The 24,074-nt window shown below is 52.5% G+C and overlaps 1 protein-coding gene across 1 annotated transcript; it reads right to left on the bottom strand.

Annotated features, from left to right (window-relative positions):
• Window positions 1-8,468: 8,468 nt before the first annotated feature.
• ENO1 (enolase 1) lies at window positions 8,469-22,962 on the bottom strand. The gene is made up of 12 exons (XM_022598474.3): window positions 22,834-22,962; window positions 20,321-20,414; window positions 17,760-17,855; window positions 16,300-16,358; window positions 14,546-14,615; window positions 13,951-14,084; window positions 13,343-13,565; window positions 12,018-12,215; window positions 11,181-11,382; window positions 10,664-10,772; window positions 10,356-10,414; window positions 8,469-8,902 (listed from the first exon to the last, which is right to left on the bottom strand). Exons 2-12 carry the CDS (start codon window positions 20,403-20,405, stop codon window positions 8,833-8,835), a joined length of 1,305 nt encoding a protein of 434 aa, XP_022454182.1. The 5' UTR covers window positions 20,406-20,414; window positions 22,834-22,962; the 3' UTR covers window positions 8,469-8,832.
• Window positions 22,963-24,074: the final 1,112 nt, after the last annotated feature.

The following is a 24,074-nucleotide window of genomic DNA, read 5'->3' as shown; positions in this document are numbered from 1 at the left end:
AGCTGGGGCAGCTGAGCTGAACATAAAGAGGTGGGGAGGGGCCACCAAGCCTGGAGAGCCTGCCTGTGGGTAAAAGCCAGCACAGAGGACAGCAGAGTGGAGAGATGGAGAGATACTGGGTCTTGGTGACAGTCTTTCAGCTTCTGGATCCAGCCATGCCTGAAGCTAAGTACCAATAAACATTCTTTTTGGTTGAAGCCCATTTGAATTGGTCACTGCCATTTGCAAACGAAAAGTCCTTAACCAGGTGGACTCCAAATCCATGCCCCCTCCCGACACCAAACTGCCCTCAGCCGGTCCATCAAGCCCCCAGAGCACCGTTCCAACCCTCCCTGGGGTTTCTACTCCAGCAGGACTTAGCCTCAGCTTGTCTCTGCTCCGTAAGCTGTGTTCACCTTTAAAACCCGGCCCCTGACAAGGTCCCAGCCCAGGATAGGTGCGGGTGGGGACAGGTGACCAGGAGGCTGCTGCTTTGCTCTAGTTCCCTCCTTTGGATCAAATTAGCTCCAGGGAGAGTGGGACCCTCAGCAGAGCCCAGGATGCCCTCCGTGCATTTCCTTCTGCCTCCTTAACAGTCACCCTATGGGCTCTTCGTCCTTCTAAAGAGGAGATAATTAGAGACAAGTGAAATGGAAGCTTCCATCTACCGTCTCAGGAGGCAAGAACCATGATGGGGACCCATATGTAAAACTTTATAAGCTTTGTATTTTATAAGCTTTTGTTATTTTTATTTCACAGACGTTTCCTCATAATATCTGGGGGTGGGGGAGGAGGTGGGGGGAGAAATCCCTTACAGAGAAAAAGAAATCACGGTAGGGAGCTAGTCTGTGCCCGTGTCGGCATGAATTTCCAGCATCACTGTTGGTGTGACAGATGCAGCTGCTCTGCTGTGGGCTCATGGATGACAAACACCGTTTTTGGCAAGAGCTGCACCCCGAGATCTCAAGGGCTGTCTGATGATATGGCACCCCCAGTCTGTGTGCAGCTTCTGGGGGATTTTACTCCAAACCTCACGTGCCAACACCCCTGAGGAACCCGCATCCCCACCCTTCCACGTGAATGGGACTCAGGGCATGACAAGATTTTGTGAATACAGAGGCTGTTGCGTTATTGGGCAGGCACGGTTAGGACAAAGGACGCCCGCATGGGTAGAGGCATTTCTTTTTAGCTCCAGCACTTAAGGTCAGTGGTTAATTTCTAAGTCTCTGTACTCAGGGGCACTTGAATTGAGGTGATGCGAGTATGGAAACATTAGTCCTGGTGGATCAAGTTGAGCGAGTGGCTTTCTTTCAGGAGGAGGGGCCACACCCCACAATACACAGCCTCCCCTGAGGTCAGAGAAGCGAGGGTCAAGCCCTTGCTCCTTCAGCCGGTGTCTCTCTTTCTGTTCTAGGATTCAGATGCCTCCAGTACTGATATTTCTAGAGCTCATGGAGGTGCTGGCCAGAGTCTTTTAATGCCACAGGCTCTTTCTGCCAAATACTTCAGCGCCTCTTCTCTGGAGGCTGGCTACATCTGATGCTGGCAGACAATACAGGGCCGACATTCCAGAAAAGCAGGTGCCACAAAGGAGAGACTCGAGGAAGTGATGGCTGCCCCCACCGCATCTCGGGCCATCCCTCCCCAGACTAGGCATCCCTGCCTTTCGGGCAATTGCTGATTCTCCCTGAATGGAAGCAGAGAAGAACAGAGAACAGGGCAGAGCCAGACTGCAAGGCCAGAAAGCCGACCCTAGAGCACCCCTGGAAACGGGTGCTCTCACTCAGGGTGTGAGAAATCCCCAGCTCGAGTTGCTGTCTGAGCGCAGAGGCGTCCAGCGAGCAGTGGTTTCCTTGGGAGCAGGGCCACGTGGACTCACCCACCACAATGCAGCCGCCTGGGCCCTGCTCCTTGAGAGTCCGCCGGGGCGCCTCCCAGGAAGAGCCACGCCGGCCCTCGTGTGCTGGACCAAGTCCCTGGGAGGCTGGGCAGGCGAGCTGAGGCCCACTGCTTGACCTCAGAGTGTGGTTTTAGGGGCAGCACAGCAAAAGCGGGAGGCATGTCCCTCTGCCGGCTTCCTTCTCCTTCCCTTGGTTCCTGGAAAGACTGAACAAAAGTCCTCAACGTGCAATAAAATGAAGGGAGGGATATGCATCCTGAAAGGTTCAGAGAGCAAAGCAAGCCAGGACCAGCTCCCTTGGGCCATGTCCCCGTGGTGCTGCGGTGGCCTCTGCAGTGGCCGGTTCCTCTGCGCCTCGACACAGCATCTGTGTGACAGGGGAAGAGCAGGTGTTGACACTGTCCAGGAATTTCCCTTTGTCCTGTGACAGCTCCACTCATCTCACAGAGCTTTGCCCAGAGTTCTGGGCCGCCTTGGCCCTGGCCCCGAGCCCCTGAGAACCACAGGGTAGTGTCAGCTGGGGCTGGAGAGGAGGGCTGGGAGGCTGGCCAGCCCGGCAGAGCCAGCGGGATGGGCCCAGCAGGCAGGGCGAGGCCGGGAGGCCGAGGGGCTCAGGGCAGCTCCCACAGCACCCCCTGGTGGCTAAGGGCTTCCCTAGCGCCTCCGACCCCCTATGAGCCCAGACTGTTAGCCACTAGCTTACCTTCTGCCCATGAGTAGCCAGGACGAGAGAGCAGGAGCGAGCATCTCCTTACATTTTGTGCCCCGCAGGCTTCTCTTGCCTCACCCTAGCCCTGGCCCTGACTTTCACCCTAGGATGGTGGACGGAGGGGCACCTTGCTCTCGTGCCAGGGTGCTGAGGGCTTGGGGTCCTTTCTACCCCTGTAGCCCCGGGCATTACACGCCTGGGGTCCTAGTGCCACACCAGCAGACAGACTGAAGGTTTCATGCTGACTTGGGAATTTCGTTTTCCCAGTCCCAGCCAGGTTTGAGCTCAGCTGAGGCAGCAGTTTTGACAGCCCTTGCTGTACCCTAAGAGTTCTTTTTTTTTTTTTTTTTAAAGGGCTTCAAATGCTTGGCTATTTATTTATTTATTTATTTATTGGCTGTGTTGGGTCTTCATTTCTGTGCGAGGGCTTTCTCTAGTTGCGGCAAGCGGGGGCCCCTCTTCATCGCGGTGCGCGGGCCTCACTGTCACGGCCTCTCGTGTTGCGGAGCACAGGTTCCAGACGCGCAGGCTCAGTAGCTGTGGCGCACGGGCTTAGTTGCTCCGTGGCATGTGGGATCTTCCTAGACCAGTGCTCGAACCCGTGTCCCCTGCATTAGCAGGCAGATTCTTAGCGACTGTACCACCAGGGAAGCCCCAGAGTTCATTTTTTTTGAAAGATAGCAAGAAGCACAGCCAAGGGTGAGGCAGGGTGCTGGGGGTGATCATGACATCTGAGAATCAGGTGAAAATGACATCTTTTCAACAAATGGTGTCAGAACAACTGGATATCCACATACCACAGCTTACACAAAAATGAACTCAAATAGATCACAGACATAAATGTGAGAGCCAAAATTATTAAACTCTTGGAAAGAAACATAGGTGTGAATCTTCAGGACCTTGGATTAGACAATTGTCTCTTAAATATGGCACCAAAAGCACAAGCAAGAAAAGAAAAAAGAGATAAATTTGACTTCATCCAAATGAAAACCTTTTGTGTATCAGAAGACACTATCAAGAAAGTAAAAAACAAACGACAGAATGGGGAAAAATATTTGCAAATCATATATATGATAGTAACCAGAATATATAAAGAATTCTCACAACTCAACAACAAAAAGAAAAATAAACCAATTAAAAAATGGGCTAATGGGGCTTCCCTGGTGGCGCAGTGGTTGAGAGTCCGCCTGCCGACGCAGGGGACACAGGTTCGTGCCCTGGTCCGGGAAGATCCCACATGCCATGGAGCGGCTGGGCCCGTGAGCCATGGCCGCTGAGCCTGCGTGTCTGGAGCCTGTGCTCTGCAACGGGGAGGCCACAGCAGTGAGAGGTCCGCATACCGCAAAACAAAACAACAAAACAAAACAAACAAACAAAAAAGACTAAGGCATTGTTTTTCACAGTAACTTGTCCATAATAGCATCAGGGGCCCTACAGAAAGACCGAGCGTCTGGGGAAGCTGCCCCCACTTAGGCACAAGAGTGCCCCCCTCAAGAATGTGCAGTCATGGTGGCAGTCTGGTGGCCGAAAGAGGGGGCCCAAAGGTGACTGTCATTAGTTACAGCTGGTCTCAGAAGTGGTGGCTGTGTGACAGTGACGTTGGAGGGTTTTAATTGCTCCTGAATTAATGTGCTTACTCCTCACCCCTGGGGCGCCTGGGTTTAATTACTGTCTTAGGTCACATATGCAAATGAGTCTGCTACCATTCCTGGTCCCTGTGGATGGCAGCCCTGATTACCAAGCCCTCACACTTTGCAGCAAGATGGGCAGGAAGAAGGCCAGGCTGGCCTCCCCCTAGAGCAGAACTGGATGAAGGTGGTGCCTTGCCGGCCACATTTATGAGCCTAGATGAGCTGACACGTTCAAGGCTGCGTCTGGGGAGTCGTTATTACCTGGAGGCACCGAGAGATGAGTTGTCAATGGCAGAGGAGCCCTGGAGGACCTGAACTCCGGAACCCTTGGGGATAGAGGGTTCTTACAAAAAGGAAAGATTTGGGAAGATGTCGGCCTGCAGAAGAGACCGTGGACCAGGGGTGGCCAATTCAAAAGCTGTGGAGTACTGGGCAGGCCTGTAACTAAGGGAAGCAGGAGGCAGGGGGCTGCCTTCAGAAGAATCCCTGGTGGTCCAGGGGTTAGGACACTGGGCTTTCACTGCCGAGGGCCCAGATTCAATCCCTGGTCGGGGAACTAAGATCCCACATGCCATGGGGCAACTAAGCCCACTCACTGCAACTACTGAGCCTGAGGGCCACAACTACAGAGAAGCCCTCGCGCCGCAATGAAAGGTCCTGCGTGCCACAACTAAGACATGACACAGCCAAAAATAAATAAATAAATAAATGTTTTAAAAAAAACGGCTTTAAAAAAAAGAAGATGGTGGCCAACTGTTGTCTTCTAGGGATGCAGGCCCAGTGTTGGCAATTTTCCAATCCATTAGAACGCAGAAATTGGAATATTTTAAAAAAATAAATGTATTTATTTATTTTTGGCTGTGTTGGGTCTTCATAGTTGTGCACAGGCTTTCTTTAGTTGCAGCGAGCAGGGGCCGCTCTTCATTGCGGTGCGCGGGCTTCTCATTGTGGTGGCTTCTCTCGTTGTGGAGCACTGGCTCTAGGCACGCGGGCTTCAGTAGCTGTGGCACGCAGGCTCAGGAGTTCTGGCTCGCAGGCTCTAGAGCACAGGCTCAGTACTTGTGGCGCATGGACTTAGCTGTTCTGTGGCATGTGGGATCTTCCTGGACCAGGGCTTGAACCCGTGTCCCCTGCATTGGTAGGCAGATTCTTAACCACTGCGCCACCAGGCAAGATTTCTTTTTTTTTTACAAGGAATCTGTGTTTTAGATTTTGACAACTCATTTGAACTAAAAAAAAAACAACACTAGGTTGCCTGCGTTTGGGGGGTGGGGGTGGGGATTAGCCGGGAAGGGGCTCAAGGAACTCTTGGGGGTGCTGGAAACGGTCTGTTGTGGTGGTGGTGCTGGTTACCCAGGCGTATATGTGACAACACATCAAACACAACACATCGAACCTGTATACTTAAAACAGGTGCCTGTTACTGAATGTTAATTATACGTCACTGAAGTTGGTTCAGTGGGTCCCCACACTTCTCCCAGGTTGCTGTGAACTTTCCATTCCAGACTCTGTCCCTTTTTGTCCAGTCATGGCCACAGGTGCTTTATATGCTCTAAAGACCTTCCTCCTCTTTCCCTATGCCCTGTACCTCTTCCTAAGTAAGTGTATCAGCACCTGATGGTTTAATCTATGCTGGGTGGGAGCCTAAGTTGATGTGACCATTTATAATAATCTGTAACAAGCCATGAGGTAGCACTATTGGAGTATTAGCCTCATCGTACAGATTTGTTCAGCTGTTCAGTGGGAGGGCCAGAATCCAAACCCAGGTGGTCCAGCTCCTGCTGTGCTCTCAGCCACTGCACCGCATACGCCTGGGCTGCTGTGGCGAGCAGGATCTCCACTGCTGGGAGGAGAGCCGACTGTACACAGAACTCCTAGTCAAGAGCCAGGCTCCTTCCCTGCAGATGGCACAGCTCGCAGCTCTGTGGCCTGAGTTGACTGCCTTCGGACGCCATCTTCCGGCCTCAGCTGCATTCAACAAAAATAAAATTACCAGGGCAGGCGGGTTTGTTTCAGGGGAGCCTGGCATTCTAGGCCTGCCTGGTCATCGTCAGTTCTGCAATCCACCTCGTGTGCTGCAGTGCTTCTCAGGCTGAGCTGCACATTGGAGTCAGCTGGGAAATTTAATACTGAGTCTTTGCTTTCTACACTGAGGTTCTGATTTACTTGGCCTGGGCAATGGGAGACTTAAAGGCTTCCGAGGTGATTCCAATGTATGGCCAGGTTTGCAAACTACACTGTTTCAACTTTTCAGTTGGTTTTTGTTCTGATGTTGCAGGAATCTGGAAGACCACCACAGATGAAAAGTAAATATTTTGCGGGAAAGTATTTGTATTATGAGGTTAAAATTTAAAAAGAAAACACATAATGCAAGTCCAGAGACTACTACCAAAGATGTTTACTTTAAAAACATTTTAAGTTCCTGCAGTTGTGATCCAGAGAAATGTTTAACATCATAGCTCATCTTAAAGCCTAAGAGTGGCTTTCTGGAAACTCAAGAATTAACGTAGCCTATCCTGCTTCACACAGGGCCCCCAGGAAGAGGCCAAGGGTCTGCAATTCCTCCTGGCCTACTCCTGCCCATCCGCATCAGGAACATGCTTCGTGCTGTCTCTGCTGGGTCAGAGTTGTCAACCATCCTCCCCAGGGGCTCAGTGTCCCCAGGGCCAGGGAGGCCCCAGCAGCCTTCCTTCCGGGTGGAGATCTGAAAGGGCTCCTTGCCCTTTAACCCAAGAGTGATAAATGCATTTAACTGCCAGTCATTGTTTTAAAATTAAAGTGTCAGGAAATGTTGACATGAAACCAAGTTTAGAGACAGTAATGCTAACTTGCTGCTTTAAAGTTTGGATGAACGAACATTCTAGGGAGACTGTCAGGCCAAGTTCGACTCACTTCCTTGCAGAGTCAGTTTTTAGATGGAAACCAGTCATACAAAGCTGGGACAGGTGAGTGGTTTTGGCTGTACACAGGAGAGCTGTACCACATTAGGTGAAGAAGGGTTTTGTTATTACTTGGAGATTATGCTTTAAGATGTATGTGTGTGGTTGCCAAGTGCAAAAGGGGTGGTGGCTTTGTGACATGACTCGAGTCCTACCGTTTAGTCAAATACTAATCTAGGTATTACTGTTAAGCTATTCTGCAGACATAATTAAAACCACTTATCTGCTGACTCTGAACAAGGAATGATCTTGGATGACCTAGGTGGGCCTGAATCAGGTGAAAGGTCTTAGAAGTAGGGCTGACCCAAGAGAAATTTCACCTGTGTCCTGGTCACCCTCCCTTCTGACTGGCTGCCCTATGGATTGTGGATTAGCTTAGCCACAATCACAGGAGCCAATTCCTTGTGATAAATCCCTTAATACATGTACCTTCTACTGGCTCTGCTCCTTGGGTTAAACCCTGATACAGATGAGCAATAACAACAGTGTCCACTGGGGGGCCTCACCAGGTATTATAACACAATTCAGAGCAACCATAGTATTTCATGTCTCACTGGTGCTTAGTCGTTTCTCTATAATGGTGCTTTCTGCAGTGCTAATGCTTCACACCCATGGTACCCAACTCAGTGGGCATCAGCCACGTGGAGCTTCTGAGCACTTGAAATCAGGTTAGTGAAAATGAGGAAAGAAATTAAATTAAAAAAATTTTTCTTTCAATTTTTTAGGCCATGCTGTGCAGCATGCAGGATTTTAGTTCCCGGACCAGGGATCGAACCTGTGCCCCCCGCATTTGGGGTGTGGAGTCTTAACCACGGGACCATCAGGGAAGTCCCAAAATTAAATTTTAATGTATCTAAATAGGGTTCTCCAAGACCCTCTGGATGCCCTCCTACCACCCCAGAGCTACCTCTAACCATTCTTTTACCAGTTTCCCCTAAGGATGGAGAACCTGCCCCCCAGCCTGCCCAGGACGCTCAGCTTCCCTCTGGTTTGGACTCATAGTGTGACCTGGAAGCTGCTGTCCTTGAGGTAACCTGTGAGAGCTCTTTTCTCCCAAATTAACATGTCTGATCCTGAAGTCAGGCCTCCAGTCCGGGCGCTGCCCGAGCTGCTGCGAAGGGCACAGGCTACCCCATCTCCCACCTCTTCCCAAACCTGCCCTTCCCCAGGGCTTACTTGACATCCTGCACAAACTCCTCCCCCCCTTCTGTCATGACACAAAGCCTCAGCTCTTGTAGAGGTGCTCCATGAATACTCAAGATGTGAGGACAGACAGACTGACGGACCACTTCATACACAGAGAGCATCCCTATGGGTCACTGAGGCCTTTTTATTTTGCACACAAAACCACCGGGGATCTTGCCTGTGGACACCTCGGAGATTACAATGCAGACACACATGGCTCCAGACACTTGGTGGAAGCGAGGTGAGAAAAACAATGATTTGGGCCAATTATATAATTGGAGAGCTAGGGTTTCCAGCAGGGTTCCAGGTGGTCAAGCTCGGCTTCTGCAGCGGGCCTAAGGAAGCAGTGAGAACGTCACAGGAAGGGGAGAGGGCAGTTAACTATCAGAGGTCCCTCAGAGCATCGGCGGGGGCCTTGAGCTGCCCAGGTGACATCAGGAGCAGGTCTAATTAGCCGACGAGTGACCGCAGGGCTCACCCGCCCACAGCTTACTTGGCGAGGGGGTTTCTGAAGTTCCTGCCGGCAAACTTGGCCTTGCTGCCCAGTTCCTCTTCAATTCTTAGGAAGCAGAAAGATAGAGAGACAGGGAGGGAAAGAGAGAAGTCACACCTCAATGCAGTAAGTTTTCCCACCCAGAGGAGTGGTTAAAGACACACTTCCTGCCAGGAAGTTGGGGACCCAACCATCGCCCAGTCTGTCTATTCCCCTAAATTTGAGCTTCTTGGAGATGCCAGGAATAGAAGAGCATTCGGCTCTCTCCGTCCACCCAATTCACCCAACAAGTTGTCCACTGGCTGCCCCTTCGCCTTCCTTCTCTTCCCCCCAATGTTTCTGAAGGACAAAGGAGAAGAAATGGTAGGATTGCTATTTCTTAGAATATTTAAGAAAATGTTTTTTCAATGAAAGGATAACCCAGTTTCTGCAACAAATGGCACAGGGAAATAAGGAGGGAGCACTCATTAGTGTGAACTCTGTTTGGATCCTGATATCAAAAAAAAAAAGGGGGTATTGATAGTACCACTAATCGTGGGCATCATCATTGTAGAGTGGTTATGTTAAAAAACAAAAATAAGTCTTTATCTGAAAGAAATATATACAAGTGAAATCATAAGATGCCTGGAATTCGCTTTAAAATTCTCCAGGAAAAAAGGGTGTAAAGAGACAAAACATGGAGGAATACAGACAGCTGGTGTATCCAGGTAATGGGGAAGGGAGTACATTCTACTGTTCACTGATTTTTTTTTTTTTTTTTTTTTTTTGCGGTACGCGGGCCTCTCACTCTTGTGGCCTCTCCCGCTGTGGAGCACAGGCTCCGGACGCGCAGGCTCAGCGGCCATGGCTCATGGGCCCAGCCACTCCGCGGCATGTGGGATCTTCCTGGACCGGGGCACGAACCCGTGTCCCCTGCATTGGTAGGCGGACTCTCAACCACTGCGCCACCAGGGAAGCCCCACTGATTTTTTTATATGCCTGAAATTTTCCAGGATAAAGTGTTAAAGATGGGGTATGGTGGGAGGACTTATAAAATGGAAGTTCCTTTTCCCTTCAAGACTGGAATAAAATAACAAAAGGGCAGGTCTCCCTGTGTTTATAGGTGCTTCCCAAGGACACACTGAGACAAAAAGGGGAGGGACCAGAACGTCAGAAGGCGCTGGACACTGGAAACCCTGCTGTGTGCCCGCTGGCGATTCTTCTTCCTCTCTGTGAGCTCTGGTATCTTTGTCCACAAAGCAAGGGTGTAAAATGAGAGCATCACTAAGGCTTCCCTGTAGCTCCTCAACTTCTGATTCAGTTGTCTAAAGGGGAGCCAGTTCCCTCTCCCACCAGAAGATGGCAGCATCGTGGGGAACAGGCCCCGCTCTGGGCCAACGCTGCCAGGCTCCCGACCGTCCCAACCTAACATATCAGGGGCCAGGGCCCCTGCCCAAACCCTTGTACCAGCCCCACAGGGCCAGGGCCCCCTCCTGGAGACCAAGCAAGCCCACACACGCAGCGAAGGTAGCCCTTTTACCTGAGGATCTGATTGTACTTGGCCAAGCGCTCGGATCGGCATGGTGCACCAGTCTTGATCTGGAAGGAGAAAAGGCAGGCCACGGTTGCTTACAATGGACACTGAATCTTCATAGGCATTTTGGGCAAGGGGAGGGTGCCACGGCAGAGAGCCAGCAATTTCTTAAAGAGGATCCCTGGCCCTAGGAAGGACGGGATAAAAGGGGCACCCAGGACCCCATTCTCCCCCCTGCCCCCCAAGTCTGTGCTCAGGAAGTTGAGGTCAGAGAGAGAAGCAGGGAGCACCCTTCACCCCAGGGAGCTCTTTACCTGCCCAGTGCACAGTCCCACCACCAGGTCGGCGATGAAGGTGTCTTCAGTCTCCCCGGAGCGATGCGACACCATGACGCCCCACCCATTGGACTGGGCCAGCTTGCACCTAGAAGCCAGGGACAAGCAGACAGCATGGCTCCACTGCCTGGGCACTGTGGCCCCTTCTGGCCTCCTGAGGCCATGACTCATCACTCCCGGTGGGGGGCCAGGGGCAGCCCTGAGCTCCCAACTGCTGGGGAAGAGGGTAACCCTCGCCCGACTCTGAAAGGCCCGAGGACCTTTCTCTGCCCTCCAGTCACGTTTGAACAACTGGGTTCAGCCTCCTCGAGGGAGAGGCGTGTGTCTCCTGACTAGTGTTCTCCGTGTGACAGTACATCACGAGTGTAGGGCCACCAAGTGGTCAGGATTAGAACATGACCGCCCAACGCCCTGATCCCCTTGGGGCCAAAGCTTACTTTAAACGCCCCCAGGAGTCCCAGTCAGGAGGCCCCGCCCTCTGCGCAAGGGCACTTACGCCTGCAGGGACTCAGTCACGGAGCCGATCTGGTTCACTTTGAGCAGGAGGCAGTTGCACGACTTCTCGCTCACAGCCTTGGAAATCCGCTTGGGGTTGGTCACGGTGAGGTCGTCCCCCACCACCTGGATTCCCGCGCTGGCAGTGAACTTCTGCCAAGCTTCCCAGTCATCCTGGTCGAAGGGGTCCTCGATGGACACCACTGAGCAGAGCAGGGCAAGGGCGTGTTCCCTCAGCGTGGCCTCCCAGGCTGCTGACCCGCAGCACCCCAGAGCCCCCTCCTGTCCTCCCTCCCAACTCACCTGGCCTCCCAACCCCCTCCCGGGACAGGGACTGCAGTCACCTGCAATCCTGCAACCCCACAGTTGTTAAGTGGGAAACTTGCGGACCAGGGCGGTGAGTTTAGCGCCACTGAGAGTAAAAACAGAGCTGTGGACCCAGAGGGGTGAAGACCGGGCTTCGTGTCCTGGCTCCGCTTCCACCAAGTTACTTAACGTTAAACGCAGGGACTTAGAGACGCTTCCTGGTCTGAACACCTGCTCCACCATTTGCTGTGTGCCCCTAGGCAAGTTCTAACCCACTCTGTGCCTCTGTGTCCCCTCTCCCGTGCGCATCAGGTGACGCAGAGCCCAGGAGCGCCCAGCGGTCCTGGCTCTCAAGGCTCCTTTCCTCACTGTCAGTGGAGCCAGGACCACGTTTGCTCAGGCGGCTGTTGTGACAGTGACTGGAGGTGATCGCACTGCACCACGGCTGGTCGGCTGCCCGCTCTGCTGCACCGGGCACCCCAGTGAAGGCTCCACCCACTCGCACACCTGTAGCCGCTCCGGGAGCACTCACCTGGGTAGTCCCTGATGAAGGACTTGTACAGGTTGGCCAGCTCGTCGGGTGTGATGTACCTGCTGGGGTCATCGGGTGACTTGAAGTCCAGGTCATACTTGCCCGACCTGAAGAACTCAGAGGCGGCCACATCCATGCCAACGACGACCTTATCGGTGTAGCCCGCCTTCCCGATGGCGTTCTTCAGCAGCTCCAGGGCTGGAAAGAGATGGCGGTGAGAGTTTGGAAACCAGGACGATGGAGATAAAATTCCCCTTTAACTCTGCCAAATGGGAACCGTAACGGAAGAGGAAGAGGTGCTCTGGCCCCAAGCACCAGTTTCAAAGATTCCAGATACTCTTTTCTGCTTCGGGGCAAGAAACGATTGGTCAGGGCCACTAGTGCATGGCCAAGTTGGAAATGGACTCTAAGAGGCTTTTTCACTGACAAGTGCTCCCAAATTTAGCACCAAAGAACAGCTGTGCCGGCCAAGATACAGTGACCAGCTGAGATCAGCTGTCCCGCAGAACTGGCTTTAAATAGAGCCAATGCTGAGATCCAAGAGGGAGCCCGCACAGCGAGGCCCCCGCTCCAGCTCTGCTGTCCAGCCCAGGCTCAGGGTCGGCCTCGCTCGGCAGCGCTGCCGGTAGGGAAACTGACAGACACCGGCCCCTGTTCCAGTGTCCCCAAGACCCCCAAGATTCAAACTGCGTGAAGGGCCACTTTTTATAGGTTAAAATAGCCGAACGTCAGCAATTTCGTATGACCCAACGAGCAGGATGGACATTTCCTTCACTAGCCATCCTTGAAGGCAATGAAATATGCTTGGAACCCTACTTGTTCTCCTAAAACAAAAAATTCACCCGTGAATTCTTTTCCTAGGACTTCTGTATTCTCTACTCAACTCTCGCATTTCATCCTGTGCCTAAGGAGTCAAAGCTAAATAAAGCCTGCACAGCGTTACGGCGGCTGAATGACCCGAAATGGTTACTGCCGGCAGCAGTCCTCATCACAGCCAGCATCCTTGAACACGGAGCAGGCTGCGAACCCTTGCCATCGCTGGGGGAGCAGGGACGACAGCAAGAAAACGAACCGCCTCCCTACCCCACCGTCAGCCCAGTTTAAGCAAATCATCAGGCCGTTCAAAAGTCGAATTAGTAAGATAATTTCTCGTGATTTGTTTTTTTAAAAAATGAAGCGCTAGCTCCCATGTCTGCAGGGTTTTGCATTTTGCTACTTAATGAACGAACGGCGGAAAGAGCAGCGCCCCTGAGGGCAGGTGTGGAAGGCTCGCAGACGCTGGGGGCAGTGCTCAGAAATCCAGGGGCTTCCTCCGGAGCCTCTACCTTCTTTGTTCTCCAGGATGTTGGGAGCAAACCCGCCTTCGTCTCCCACATTGGTGGCGTCTTTCCCGTATTTCTCCTTGATCACGTTCTTCAGGTTGTGGTATACCTCTGCTCCAATGCGCATGGCCTCCCGGAAGTTTTCGGCCCCGATGGGGAGGATCATGAACTCCTGCATGGCCAGCTTGTTGCCAGCGTGAGAGCCCCCATTGATGACGTTGAAAGCCTGTGGGGAGAGACACAAGTACAGCTCCAGGCCTGGGGGGTCCCGCCCCTCAGCAGCCCCACAACGCCCAGGTGCATGGCTCCCACGTGGGGCCTGTGCGGCTCTGAAGCCACCAGGTCTCTCTGCACTGCGGTCACTACCACCGCAAGGGCACACAACCCGACAAGGCAGGTACAATTTTCATCTCCCATCGACAACTAAGGAGATGGGTGCAGGGCGGCCGAGTCACCTGCTCAGGGTCACTCTTAGCTGGCGGCGGCGGCGGAGTTATTTGCAGCCGAGACCCCCAGAGCCTGCTCCTACCCGTGTGGAGAGTCACACGTGGATGAGGTCAAGAGGCGGGAGGTCTCGGGACCCCATGAGAAAGCGAACACTCGCCACTCACCGGAACTGGCAGGATGACCTCGGCATTGCCAGCCAAGTCGGCAATGTGGCGGTACAGAGGCACCCCCTTCTCAGCGGCGCCAGCCTTGCACACAGCCAGAGACACACCCAGGATGGCGTTCGCACCAAACTTGGCTAGAACAGAACAGGTTACATTAAGGGATTTCTTACTCACCAGCCTTCCTCCTGCTGGCCGCCCCCGCCTGCACCACTGTGTGCACCCTGGATTGTATTCGGAACCTTTTCCTTTCTATCTCCTTTGCAATATTGACACCAGAAATGCAATAGCCTTCCACGTAGGCTGCTTTTTCCCCCAAAGAGAAAGCCCTTTCTTTGGTCCATGGGACTCTGGAAAATTCCACAAATTGCTCGATTATATAAAGCACGAGCCTCTTCTGAGTAACCCTACATGCCTGCTGCTGTCAGCTGGCTATGCTCCTGATATTTAAAGATGTGATTTATTAGAGTTAGGGGAGGACCACAGACAGTTACGTAATTCATCGTTAGGGACGACACGACCTCTCCCCAAAGGACTTCAAGGGTCTTCAGGAGAAGCCGCAACCTCCCTGGCAAAGACCCCACCTGAGGCCACTCACATTTATTTTCCGTGCCATCCATCTCTATCATCAGCTTGTCGATCTGCTGCTGCTCCACGACGCTCAGTTTCTACAGGGAGAGCGAGGATAAGCTGCTTGGGAGGGAGTGGGGCCTCTACCTGCATGCCCTGTGCCCTCCTGTCCCAAAGCCATCAACCCTGGGAACCGTGCAAAGCCCAGATCAGTTCTGTGTTATCCATGCGTCTGGCAGGCAAAAAAAGGGGGGAATGCCAAGAGAAAATGGGGAAGCAGAACAATGCCCTTCACTTGCTTTAAGAGCATCAGGCATTTCTCCAAGCACGAGGGATCCGACAATGCATGTTCCTCATGTCACGAAGGGGAGTCTACCGAGGGAGTCCGAGGTCACGTTACACATGAGGCAGAATTGTCTGGTTCATGCTAAAGAAGGAATTACTCCAAAGCAGTGTGACTTTTGGGGCAGCAAATAACAGAATTCATTGTTCTTTACCATCAAAGTCAGCTTCTGCTGTCACTCGGCTGCCCTCAGTGACAGCAAACTCCATCATCTGATGGGAGATACGAGTTTTGTATGCAGTCCACCATCATTTAACATGATGCTTGACGACTGATGAAAATGACTATTTTTGGCAAGAGTATAAATAAAACTAGTGTCTTAAAAACTGGCTCAAAATAATGTAATAAAAGTCGGCATTACTTTAAAAACTCCGTAAGTGAATGATACCAGCATATTATTTATGTTTCTTATATAAAAGCTAAAATATGAAAGAAAACCAGAATCTGTAAGTCCATCATGCCACGTTAACAATTTGGCATCTTTGGCTTTCGTGACAAGGCATCTTTGGGTAAAGTTAGAAGCCACCCCAGCAGATGGCTTGAGGCCAACCCTCACCAAGAGTTAGACTGAAGTTTGTCTCCCCCAACCAAGTAAAGAAAAATGTCCCGGAAAGCCCTGCTCACTGTCAGGCCAGGTGAGGGCGCTGAGGCACAAAGAACAGCGGCGTGTGGAGGGCCCCAGGAGGCCGGGACGGAAGGTGTGTGCGGCAGGGCAGTGCTGAAAACCTCCGCCTGGGGACGATTACAGCCAGCCATGTGGGCTAGGCCACAACAGGCAAACTGGGGAGAGGATCAGCAGAGGAGCCGCTTGCCACCTGCGTGCAGGGTGGAGCCAGGAGAGGGGCCCTACCAAGGAGGACACACAGGCCGAGGCTGGGTTTGGACCCGAGAAAGGGCCATAGCTACAGAGAGCGGGGCTGGAGGGAGGCTAAACGAGACCAAGCTGCAGAGTAGGTTGGGCTGTGGGATCCCCAGACCCACTTCACCTACAGCAGCTCCGCTTTTATCTGTTTGACACACTGAGGCTCCAAGTAGGAATTTATATAACGGAAGTTCTGCTGTTTAAAAACACAGTAAATAATTCCACAGTTCATGAAAAATGAGTCAGTCGCCACGGATACTACATTTAACGCCCCTGAGAGCCGCTCTTAAAATCTGGATCTTAACTCCCCGAAGGTCAAGATGGTTGTGGGGAAACATCAAGGCTCTAAGAGCCTCCCGTCCCTCGGATCCAATTCCATGCGCTGTTAGCCATGGACACATGGACAGGTAGAGGGTGGGTTAGGAAAGGCGAAGTTATTCGCATGCACGACAGGGAATCCAACCGGCTTCTTTAGCTCTCAGAATAAGCTCTCCATGAACAGAAAAGCCTCCTGGGCTGGCCTGGGAGGCGCTCTGATAGCATTAACATACATTAGTTATCAGGAGGCAGGTCCTACCTTGCTAACCAGGGCAGGCGCAATAGTTTTATTGATGTGCTCAACAGCCTTTGAGACACCTAGAAGGAATAATCAAATCAAATTACCGACATTAATGGAAGACAGGCTTGAGCAGCAGTGCTGGAGAGAACCACTCACCACGTTAACCCAGATATTCAGAGCCCACCAAAGACCTTCAATGGGACCTCCTTCAAATCCCCATCGCCCTCTCCCCCTGGAATCGGAGGGCTTTCTGGCCCAGTCTGAGTGCTCTTACCTAGGACCCCCAAGGGTTAGAGCCGCACACAGAGCAACCATCCAGAATGTCTGAAGGGAGGTTAGTTGGCAAGACCATGCACTGGACAGGCCAGCTGCAGAGACTAAAGGACGCCCAATGTATGTATTACCTGTGTGCACAGGGCTGGTGCCAGGAACTCGTTAATATACTTAACGGGTCTGGAGACACCTGACCAGTAGAGATGGGCAGAGAAGGAAAAAAGAAAGACTGAGAAGGGAACAGGCTGGGAAGGAGGCTGAGTGAGAGAAAGAGAGGAAACAGGAAGACAGGGACCGTGCATTTGTCCTCATCACAGTCAGGGCACAGCGCTGTCCTGCTGCTGTAGGCACGTACCGCCTGGGCTGCAAGGCACCTGGGGAGAGCTCTCTGCACAAGCTGCCTCCCTACAGTGGGCCACTGGGACCCTGGCCCAGTGCCCCCAGCCCCACCTCGTCCTCGCCCGCGCCCCCTCCTCTGCAGTGTTTTTGGACTCTTTCCTAATCGCCCTCCCTGGAGAGTTGGCAGCACACGTGCCCTCCACCTGTCTACACGTGTGGCCCTTCGGAGGGCCACAAACCATGAACTGTCATGATGTTTTTGCTTCCTCTCCAGAACCAATTCCCGTCCCCATTGAGAATGCACGGTCTAGCCCTATCTGCTTTTCTGGAGTTTGGCCACACAGGTTCTATCTACAGAAAGGTGAGCACTGCCAACACAGTTTCCAGCCCGTCTGCATACAGCCCAGTGCAGGCTGGCTCTGCCAAAGAGACCGAAAGACAACGACAGCCCATCAATGATGAGCCATCAGCCAGGCCTTCGGGAGCTCTTCTCCTCCGCGACTAGACCCTTGAAGAGGCCTGATGGCCCGGAAGGCCCCCTGAGCCCTCCCGGAGGATGCGAGGCTGCCCCTTAGTACTAGATAACTTGTCTTCTTCTTCTCCCACATCCCCTGACCCAACCAGGAGTTCTTCACAGACTGGAGACAAACCGCAGTAGAAGTAAGTGTTACGGCACCTGCCCTGAGCTACGGGGTCAGGGGTGCTGGGACCCATCAGCCCGCTCTCCCCTCTCCTCCACGTGCGGCGCCCATACTCGCTGCCCACACTCTGGGCCAAGTCAGAGGTCTGCTACCCTCAAACACAAGCCACAGGGAGCAGGAGGGAGGTTGTGGCTGCCGGGAGGCCGGCCTGGGTTCGGCCCTTACCTTTGCCCATGTAGCGCGTCTTGTCATTGTCCCGGAGCTCCAGGGCCTCGTAGATACCAGTTGAGGCGCCACTGGGTACAGCAGCTCTGAAGAGACCTGGATGTTGAGAGAGGGAGGGCGAGAAATAGTTAATGACTAAGAAATAGCTCCTGCCCTCGCCCAAGTCCCTCCCTGCTCACTGAGGGAGCTGCCCTTAGGAAACAGTTACTTCCTCCCAACGATGGGAGGACTCAGACGGGCTGCTTCTCCTGCCCGTCATGTTTTTATGATTCCGCACTGCAGACACTAGAGCACAGCTGATGAATTTCGCTCTAGAGCAGAGCTTCTCAGATTTTAACGTGCACACATATCACCTGTGGGTTAAAGTGCAGATTCCAAGACAAATGGGAGGTCTGAGCCCACACCTCTTAAAGCTCCCCACGGGTGCCCCGGAGCTGGGCCGTGGACCATCCCCAGCAGCGCAGCCTAAAAGAAATACAATGCAGGCCACCTATGGGATTTAAGGTTGTCTAGCAGCTAGTAATCCACGAAAACACTGGGCTATTTTAGACAGTCCAGCTCTAGAGCACCGTGTTCCCTTAGACAAGTGAGATCAGGTTGCTAGCTTTCAAGCCTTGAAAGCGCTGGCTCAAGAGGAATCTACAGCTCATCTGCCTCAGCTTAAGGAGCAATAAATGCTACTTGGGGGGAAACCAGAAAACAGGACAGACTGGAAGAGGAAAGGAATAAGCACAATAACACTAGAACCCAGTCAAGCATGCACTGCACAGTCCTGCAGATATAGAAACCAGCTGCCGGGCTAAGCCTAGACTGTGGAGCAGAAAAGCGGCAAATCTTCTTGCAGAAGGACAGACAGTGCCAAGAAAGGTACCGCAGAAATCCGGTTACACAGGGCAGAAGGGTTAGGGGAGCAGGAAGTGTAGGCAGCCTCTTGAATCTTCTTGAAACCGTTAGGGATTTCCCCATCTGAGGTATGCCGAGAACTGGGGGGTGCGGGAGATGTGAAGGCAACGAACTAAGAGGAAAAACCCAACCAAGTATAGCAGTCATACTTGGTTGCATGCCTGTGCCACCGCACTGACTGTGTGACCAGCAGGACACACGTTCTTCTCGACACAGGCCCTGGCTTTCTCTGTATCCATCAGGCACTGGGCCAGGTGAAGAAATAAGGAAAGCAAGAGTGACCCTAAGGTCAACTGTGGACTTTGGGTGATGATGTGTCAACACACGTTCAACTGTAACAAAGGTACCGCTCTGGTGGGGATGGTGATAGTGGAGACGGGGGTAGACAGGAATGCTCTGTACCTTCCACTCAATTCTGCTGTGAACCTAAAACTGGTCTAAAAAATAAATTCTAAGAACGAAAGAAGTGATGAAAGGTTCTTAACAAATTTATGACTTCCTGGTTTTTTTTCTTTTCTTAAAAGGATTAAGACACATAAGAGAAAGTTCCATTCATTTCAATGTCAAAAGACATTAATTTTAGTCATTTTAAAGAGTTTCAAAGAAAATTCCCCCTCCCAACAATCTTCTAGTGTCCTGGGTCTTTTTTCGTTGTTCAAAGTCCATTAATTTCCAAGTGGAAAGTTCCACTCTCTGACTAAGTGTGCCAGTTTCATAAGCTGAAAGGAAATTCTCGCCATCTTCTGAGAACACACGGCATTTGCCACAAGGCACATGCCCAGAAGGAATCATGTTCTGAGGGCACCCCGACAGTAACCAAAGGCAGACTCCTGCCCTGTGAATCTCGACTCGAGGGGCCTTCATTTTCTGGGCAAGGGGGAAGGGAGGACAGGAAGGGAAGGGTTCCACAGCCAGGCCTGTGATTCAGACCATGACTCAGCTCTGACTGGCAGGTCTGTGCTCAGCACCTCTGGGTGATTCTGCCTGAAGCTCCTTTTCCAACTTCAACCATTTAGAAAACAGCTGAGACATTGCTGGAGGTAATGCAGGGCTAGGGAAGCACTAGATTTTCTTAAAGTAAAAAAGAAAAATGGGGGAGCTTTTAAGGGTTCCCATTCTATTCTTTTCTCACGTGGGCAAATTCTCCCTACAGGGACTTACAGCCAGGTAAAAATATGAGCCTCTGGAATGTTCCAACACCCCAAAGTAAAAACTGTCCCGGATCCTCTAAGAGTGATTTCTGGAAACGCAGATAAGTGCGCTACATATACCCTTGTAGTCCCCTAATCTCTTTCCTTTACAAGGAAGAAAGATCCATCCTATCTTGCTGTATCTACGTATTTGGTCACAGCAAGCTGTGAAGCAAACTAGTGATAGGCCCTTTTAGGGACAAGGTTATCACATTACTTCCCCACCTCACTGACCTAGCAGCCAACCTGTGTTCTGCTCTACGTACCAAGAAGCACCAAGACAAGGACCTCTTGCCTTAAAACCCTCCCAACCTTCCCCCAGTGGGGAACCACAGCCTACCAGCATGTGCAGACCAGAAAGAAAGGCTTTTACCATAACAGATGTTTTCTTGCCTAAGGCTCCGTCATTTGAAGTTTTAAAAAATGGAGCATGGTGCTAGGGTCTATAGAAACAAAGGTGGCCCATACCTTTTGAGGTGTAGAGATCAACCTCAACAGTGGGATTCCCACGAGAGTCGAAGATCTCTCTGGCGTGGATCTTGAGGATAGACATGGTGAATTTCTGTGGGGAAGCACAGTCCATATTTTCCATAAACCATAATGCAGTCTCAACTCATTATGTAAGGGGTCACTTCTGAGGATCCCTAGACTAGAAAGACCCTGCATAAACTAAAAACTGCATGTAGGAAGGCTGACTGGAGTGGGAGAAAATGCCTGCTGGAGAGCACTGGGAATTGTTCCTAAAAAGTAGGTAGGGGCAGCTCTGCAAGGCCCTAGTAGTTCAGGTCTTGTCCTACTGGCAAAGAAAGCCCGGCAGTGCGCGTGCTGGCGGGCAAGGTTCACACGTTGATGGCGTGCAGAGTGCCTGAAGAGGAGAGGGTCTGAAACCGGCTGTCATTAGTTACCAACGAGGGTAGGTGCAGGACCATGGGAAAGGGACCAAATCAGGACCAAGGGGACGTGAGGGCCACAAGCAAACCCATCTAAGATTAAAAAAAAAAAAAAGGGGCGGGGGTGACCAGGAGGAAAATCTGGTTTGTAGTGGAACAGTGAATTAAAAGTTGGGAACACAGTTCATCAAGTAAAACCTGAGGTAGCAGGAGAATGCTCAATTGGTCGATGTTGGATAATCAGAAATTCTGAGTTTGGAGGCCAGGAATGAGCTGCTTGGTCTATGTGCTGTGATCTTTGCCAATTTCTGAGCCTTTCAAACCTCAGAGTATTTGGGTCTTCGGCAAGACAGGGCAAACAAATAACATTATCTAGTCAGTGTTGCTTTCAATGGGCATTTCACCCCATTTAAAAAACTTAATTATAAAATGTTGTGATCTGTAACTAGAGAAAGGATTCTATCTTTGAGCACCAGGATACGCCAAGGGAAGCGCTTTCCTTTGAAAACACCTTTAGAAAAAAGGGGAGGGGGGTGGTTTGCAGCTACAGAGAACAAATATCAAGAGCTCAAAGAAAGCCCCTTTCTTGCTTTTTTCCCCCAGAGGCTCTCCAAGGAACAACAGAATTGAACAACTTGTAGGACTGAAGTGGAGGGGAGGAACCAAATCAGCGTTTGGAAGCCATTATCTAGCTGGGCTCCTCTCCATTATCTTCTCTGGAATGTTCTGAAGCAGCAGATGGCATCTTTTTAAATTTCAAAATTAGATACTGAAGTCACTTCTGTGGCTTTGTTTTTTCTTTGGAACAATGGAGTTTTACTCATTAGCCAATAAAAAGGTATCTAGTTTTTATCTCAAAAAGGCAAATTTGCTTAAAATCTTTTAGTTTTAAAATTTTAGTTAACTTTGAGTTTTGGTAAATCATATACCCGTGTGTAACAATAACCACCCCAAAAAAGTCCCCAGAGGCCATTTCCAGTCATTGCTCCCCCCTGCATCCCCCATGCCATCACTGACTTACTTCACAGATTTTAGATGCACTTTTAAGCACATCTTCATTACACTTCCTCATCATACAGTTGTAAGATTTCATTTCTGGTTTTATTTTAGTGATATAAAACAAGGCAGTCGACTGACTTCACGATGTGAAAATAAAATTCAACTTATCTTGAAATTAGATAGAAAAACTTTTCTCCGAAGTCATTAAAATGCAGGGAGCACAGGCAGGGCGGAAGATGGGTCTGACTAGGAGCCTGCACAGCCTTTTATCTGCCTGAACTGAAGCCCGGACCAGGGGCAGCACGAGCACACCGGGCAGCCGGGGCCTAGGTGTGCCCCGGAAGCAGGTCAACCGGCTGCCCACACCGCCCAGGGGGAAGAGACCACATTGCAGAGGAAGCAGCGAACAGGAAATTTTCTTAAAGTGCATCCTTTTTATGTCAGATCAGGGGCCGATTGTTGGTGGCCAGCGCAGGGAGCAGGGAGCGCCTCGTGCCCGACTTGGGCGAGGTCGCCTGCAGGGCTTCCAATGACCCCCCGGCTCGCCTGCAGTCCCCTCCAGATCAAGTGCCTTCTGAAGGCAGATCAGTCCCTGCTCATTCCGGAGCAGCAAAGGGATGGACACTCGGGCGCCAGGCCGAGGGCCACCAGCGGGAGGCACGGGCGCGGGGGTGGGGTGGGCTGCAGCTTCCCGGGCATCTCTCCTTTTCCGGCCCCCTTTCTCCATTTTCGGAAGGGCCTGGCTTTAATGAGCACGCGGGTTAGGCCTGGAGCGCTCGCTAAACCTTCCACCCTCACCGCCTGCTGTCCTGGTAACCGCGTGTTCTACGTCTAACCTCCCGGGACAGTGACGCGGCCCCGTACTCGTAATCACAGGCTGAGCTGCACCTTCCTCTCAGGAGAAACCGGGCGCCGCGACCCGGCCTCGGGCCGCAACTCTGGCCCGGGGAGGCCGCTCGCGCGCGCCGACCCGCCCCTTCCCCGCCGAACCCCCGGGCACGCCGTCTGAGGCGCAGGAGCGCCCGCGGGCCCGGGGCACCCACGCGCCGCCTGCCCGGGCGCTTGCTCGGCAGCCCTTCCTTGAGTTCTCACCCGGCCGCCTGAGGTCACCGCACGAGAGAGAAGCAGAGGGCGCTGCGGACACCGAGGGCAAGCGTTAAGGCGCAAGGTCCGGACGTTCCAAGTACCGCGAGCTCGTCTCCGCTCCGCCGGCCTGGACTTCCTGCCCAGCTCGAGGGGACCCCGCCCACTTCCCGCCCCTCAAGCCCACCCCCTCAGCGCTGCCTCGCCATTGGCCCGGCGCGCCGTCACTCGGGCCCTCGCCTCCGAGGGAGGGGTGGGACTGCGGGCGCCGGGAACTGGAAGAGGGGGCGACGTCCCGGAGAGTTGGGGCGGGGTCGGGCTGGGCGTCCCAACTACCCCGCGGCTATGTGGGGATGCGGGCGAGCCCCCGTCCGCCTTCGCTCCCGCCCGCCGCTGGGATCCGCGGCTGAGCCGAGTCTGTGGCGCCCGGGCCCGGGGGGTGGGGCGGGGCGGCGCGGCCGGCATGAGGGCTCGGGGCTCCGTCACGTACTCCGAGTCCCGCACGCACGCCGCGTCGCCCCGGCGCCGCACGTCCGGCCCACGACCTTGGTGACGACCTTCGCGGCCCGCCTTTTCCGGCCGCCCCACCCGTCGCCCCGCAGCGTGGTGCGGGAGACCCCGGTGGCCTGGACACGTTGGCGGCCGCGCGCCCGGACCCAGCTCCCGGGCCGCGGGGTCGCGAGGCCGGCCACGTGTGCCCACCCGCGCCTGCGCCCTGCGCGCCCGACAGCCCGCCAAGGTGACCCGGTCCTTTTGTCCTTGCGTCGGTCACACAGGAGTTATTAGGCCAAGAGCCGAAAGGATGTTCGCTTTCCCTTAATTACAGCTAATACTTTTTGAGCGCTTCCTACGTGCCAGGCACTCCACGTGAATGCCCAGGGTTAGTTCATTCTTCGGCTCTTGTTTATGGTGGATCTTGAAAGTAAGCTTCTATACCTCCCTTTCCCATACACGTGAACCATACTTGTACTGATTTGGGAATGGAATTTCACACAGACTCGGGGAATTTCTCAAAGTTCAAAACAGGTAATATTCCAGAGTAGTTTGACAAATGAAAAACAGGCATGAGTGCGTGCAGTTATTTTCCCCTTCTGATGAAGAAAGAACCGATACCATTTCAAATCAGTTATGCAGCACATCTCCCCCCGACCCCGCAACACACACTCAAGGGAGGGCTTCGTTTTATGATAGAGTTATTTTTGTATTTTCTTAGTGCTCCTCTTGGTCTGTAAGTCTGAGAGCTAAAACAA

Source organism: Delphinapterus leucas, chromosome 1 (genome assembly GCF_059928025.1).
Source record: "Delphinapterus leucas isolate spDelLeu-1000000601 "Yukka" chromosome 1, BTC_Dleu_Yukka2, whole genome shotgun sequence".
Classification (NCBI taxonomy): domain Eukaryota; kingdom Metazoa; phylum Chordata; class Mammalia; order Artiodactyla; family Monodontidae; genus Delphinapterus; species Delphinapterus leucas.
This window is presented reverse-complemented; position numbering and strand designations above follow the sequence as displayed.

What these genes read in the sequence shown, in the direction of transcription:
- ENO1 (XM_022598474.3), bottom strand. Translation starts at nt 20,405, where the DNA reads ATGTCTATCCTCAAGATCCACGCCAGAGAGATCTTCGACTCTCGTGGG. An exon ending in GACGCGCTACATGGGCAAAG is followed by an intron (nt 16,359 to 17,759) that starts GTAAGGGCCGAA and finishes TATTCCTTCTAG; the next exon opens with GTGTCTCAAAGGCTGTTGAG. An exon ending in TGGGACTGTGCACTGGGCAG is followed by an intron (nt 10,415 to 10,663) that starts GTAAAGAGCTCC and finishes TTCTCCTTCCAG; the next exon opens with ATCAAGACTGGTGCACCATG.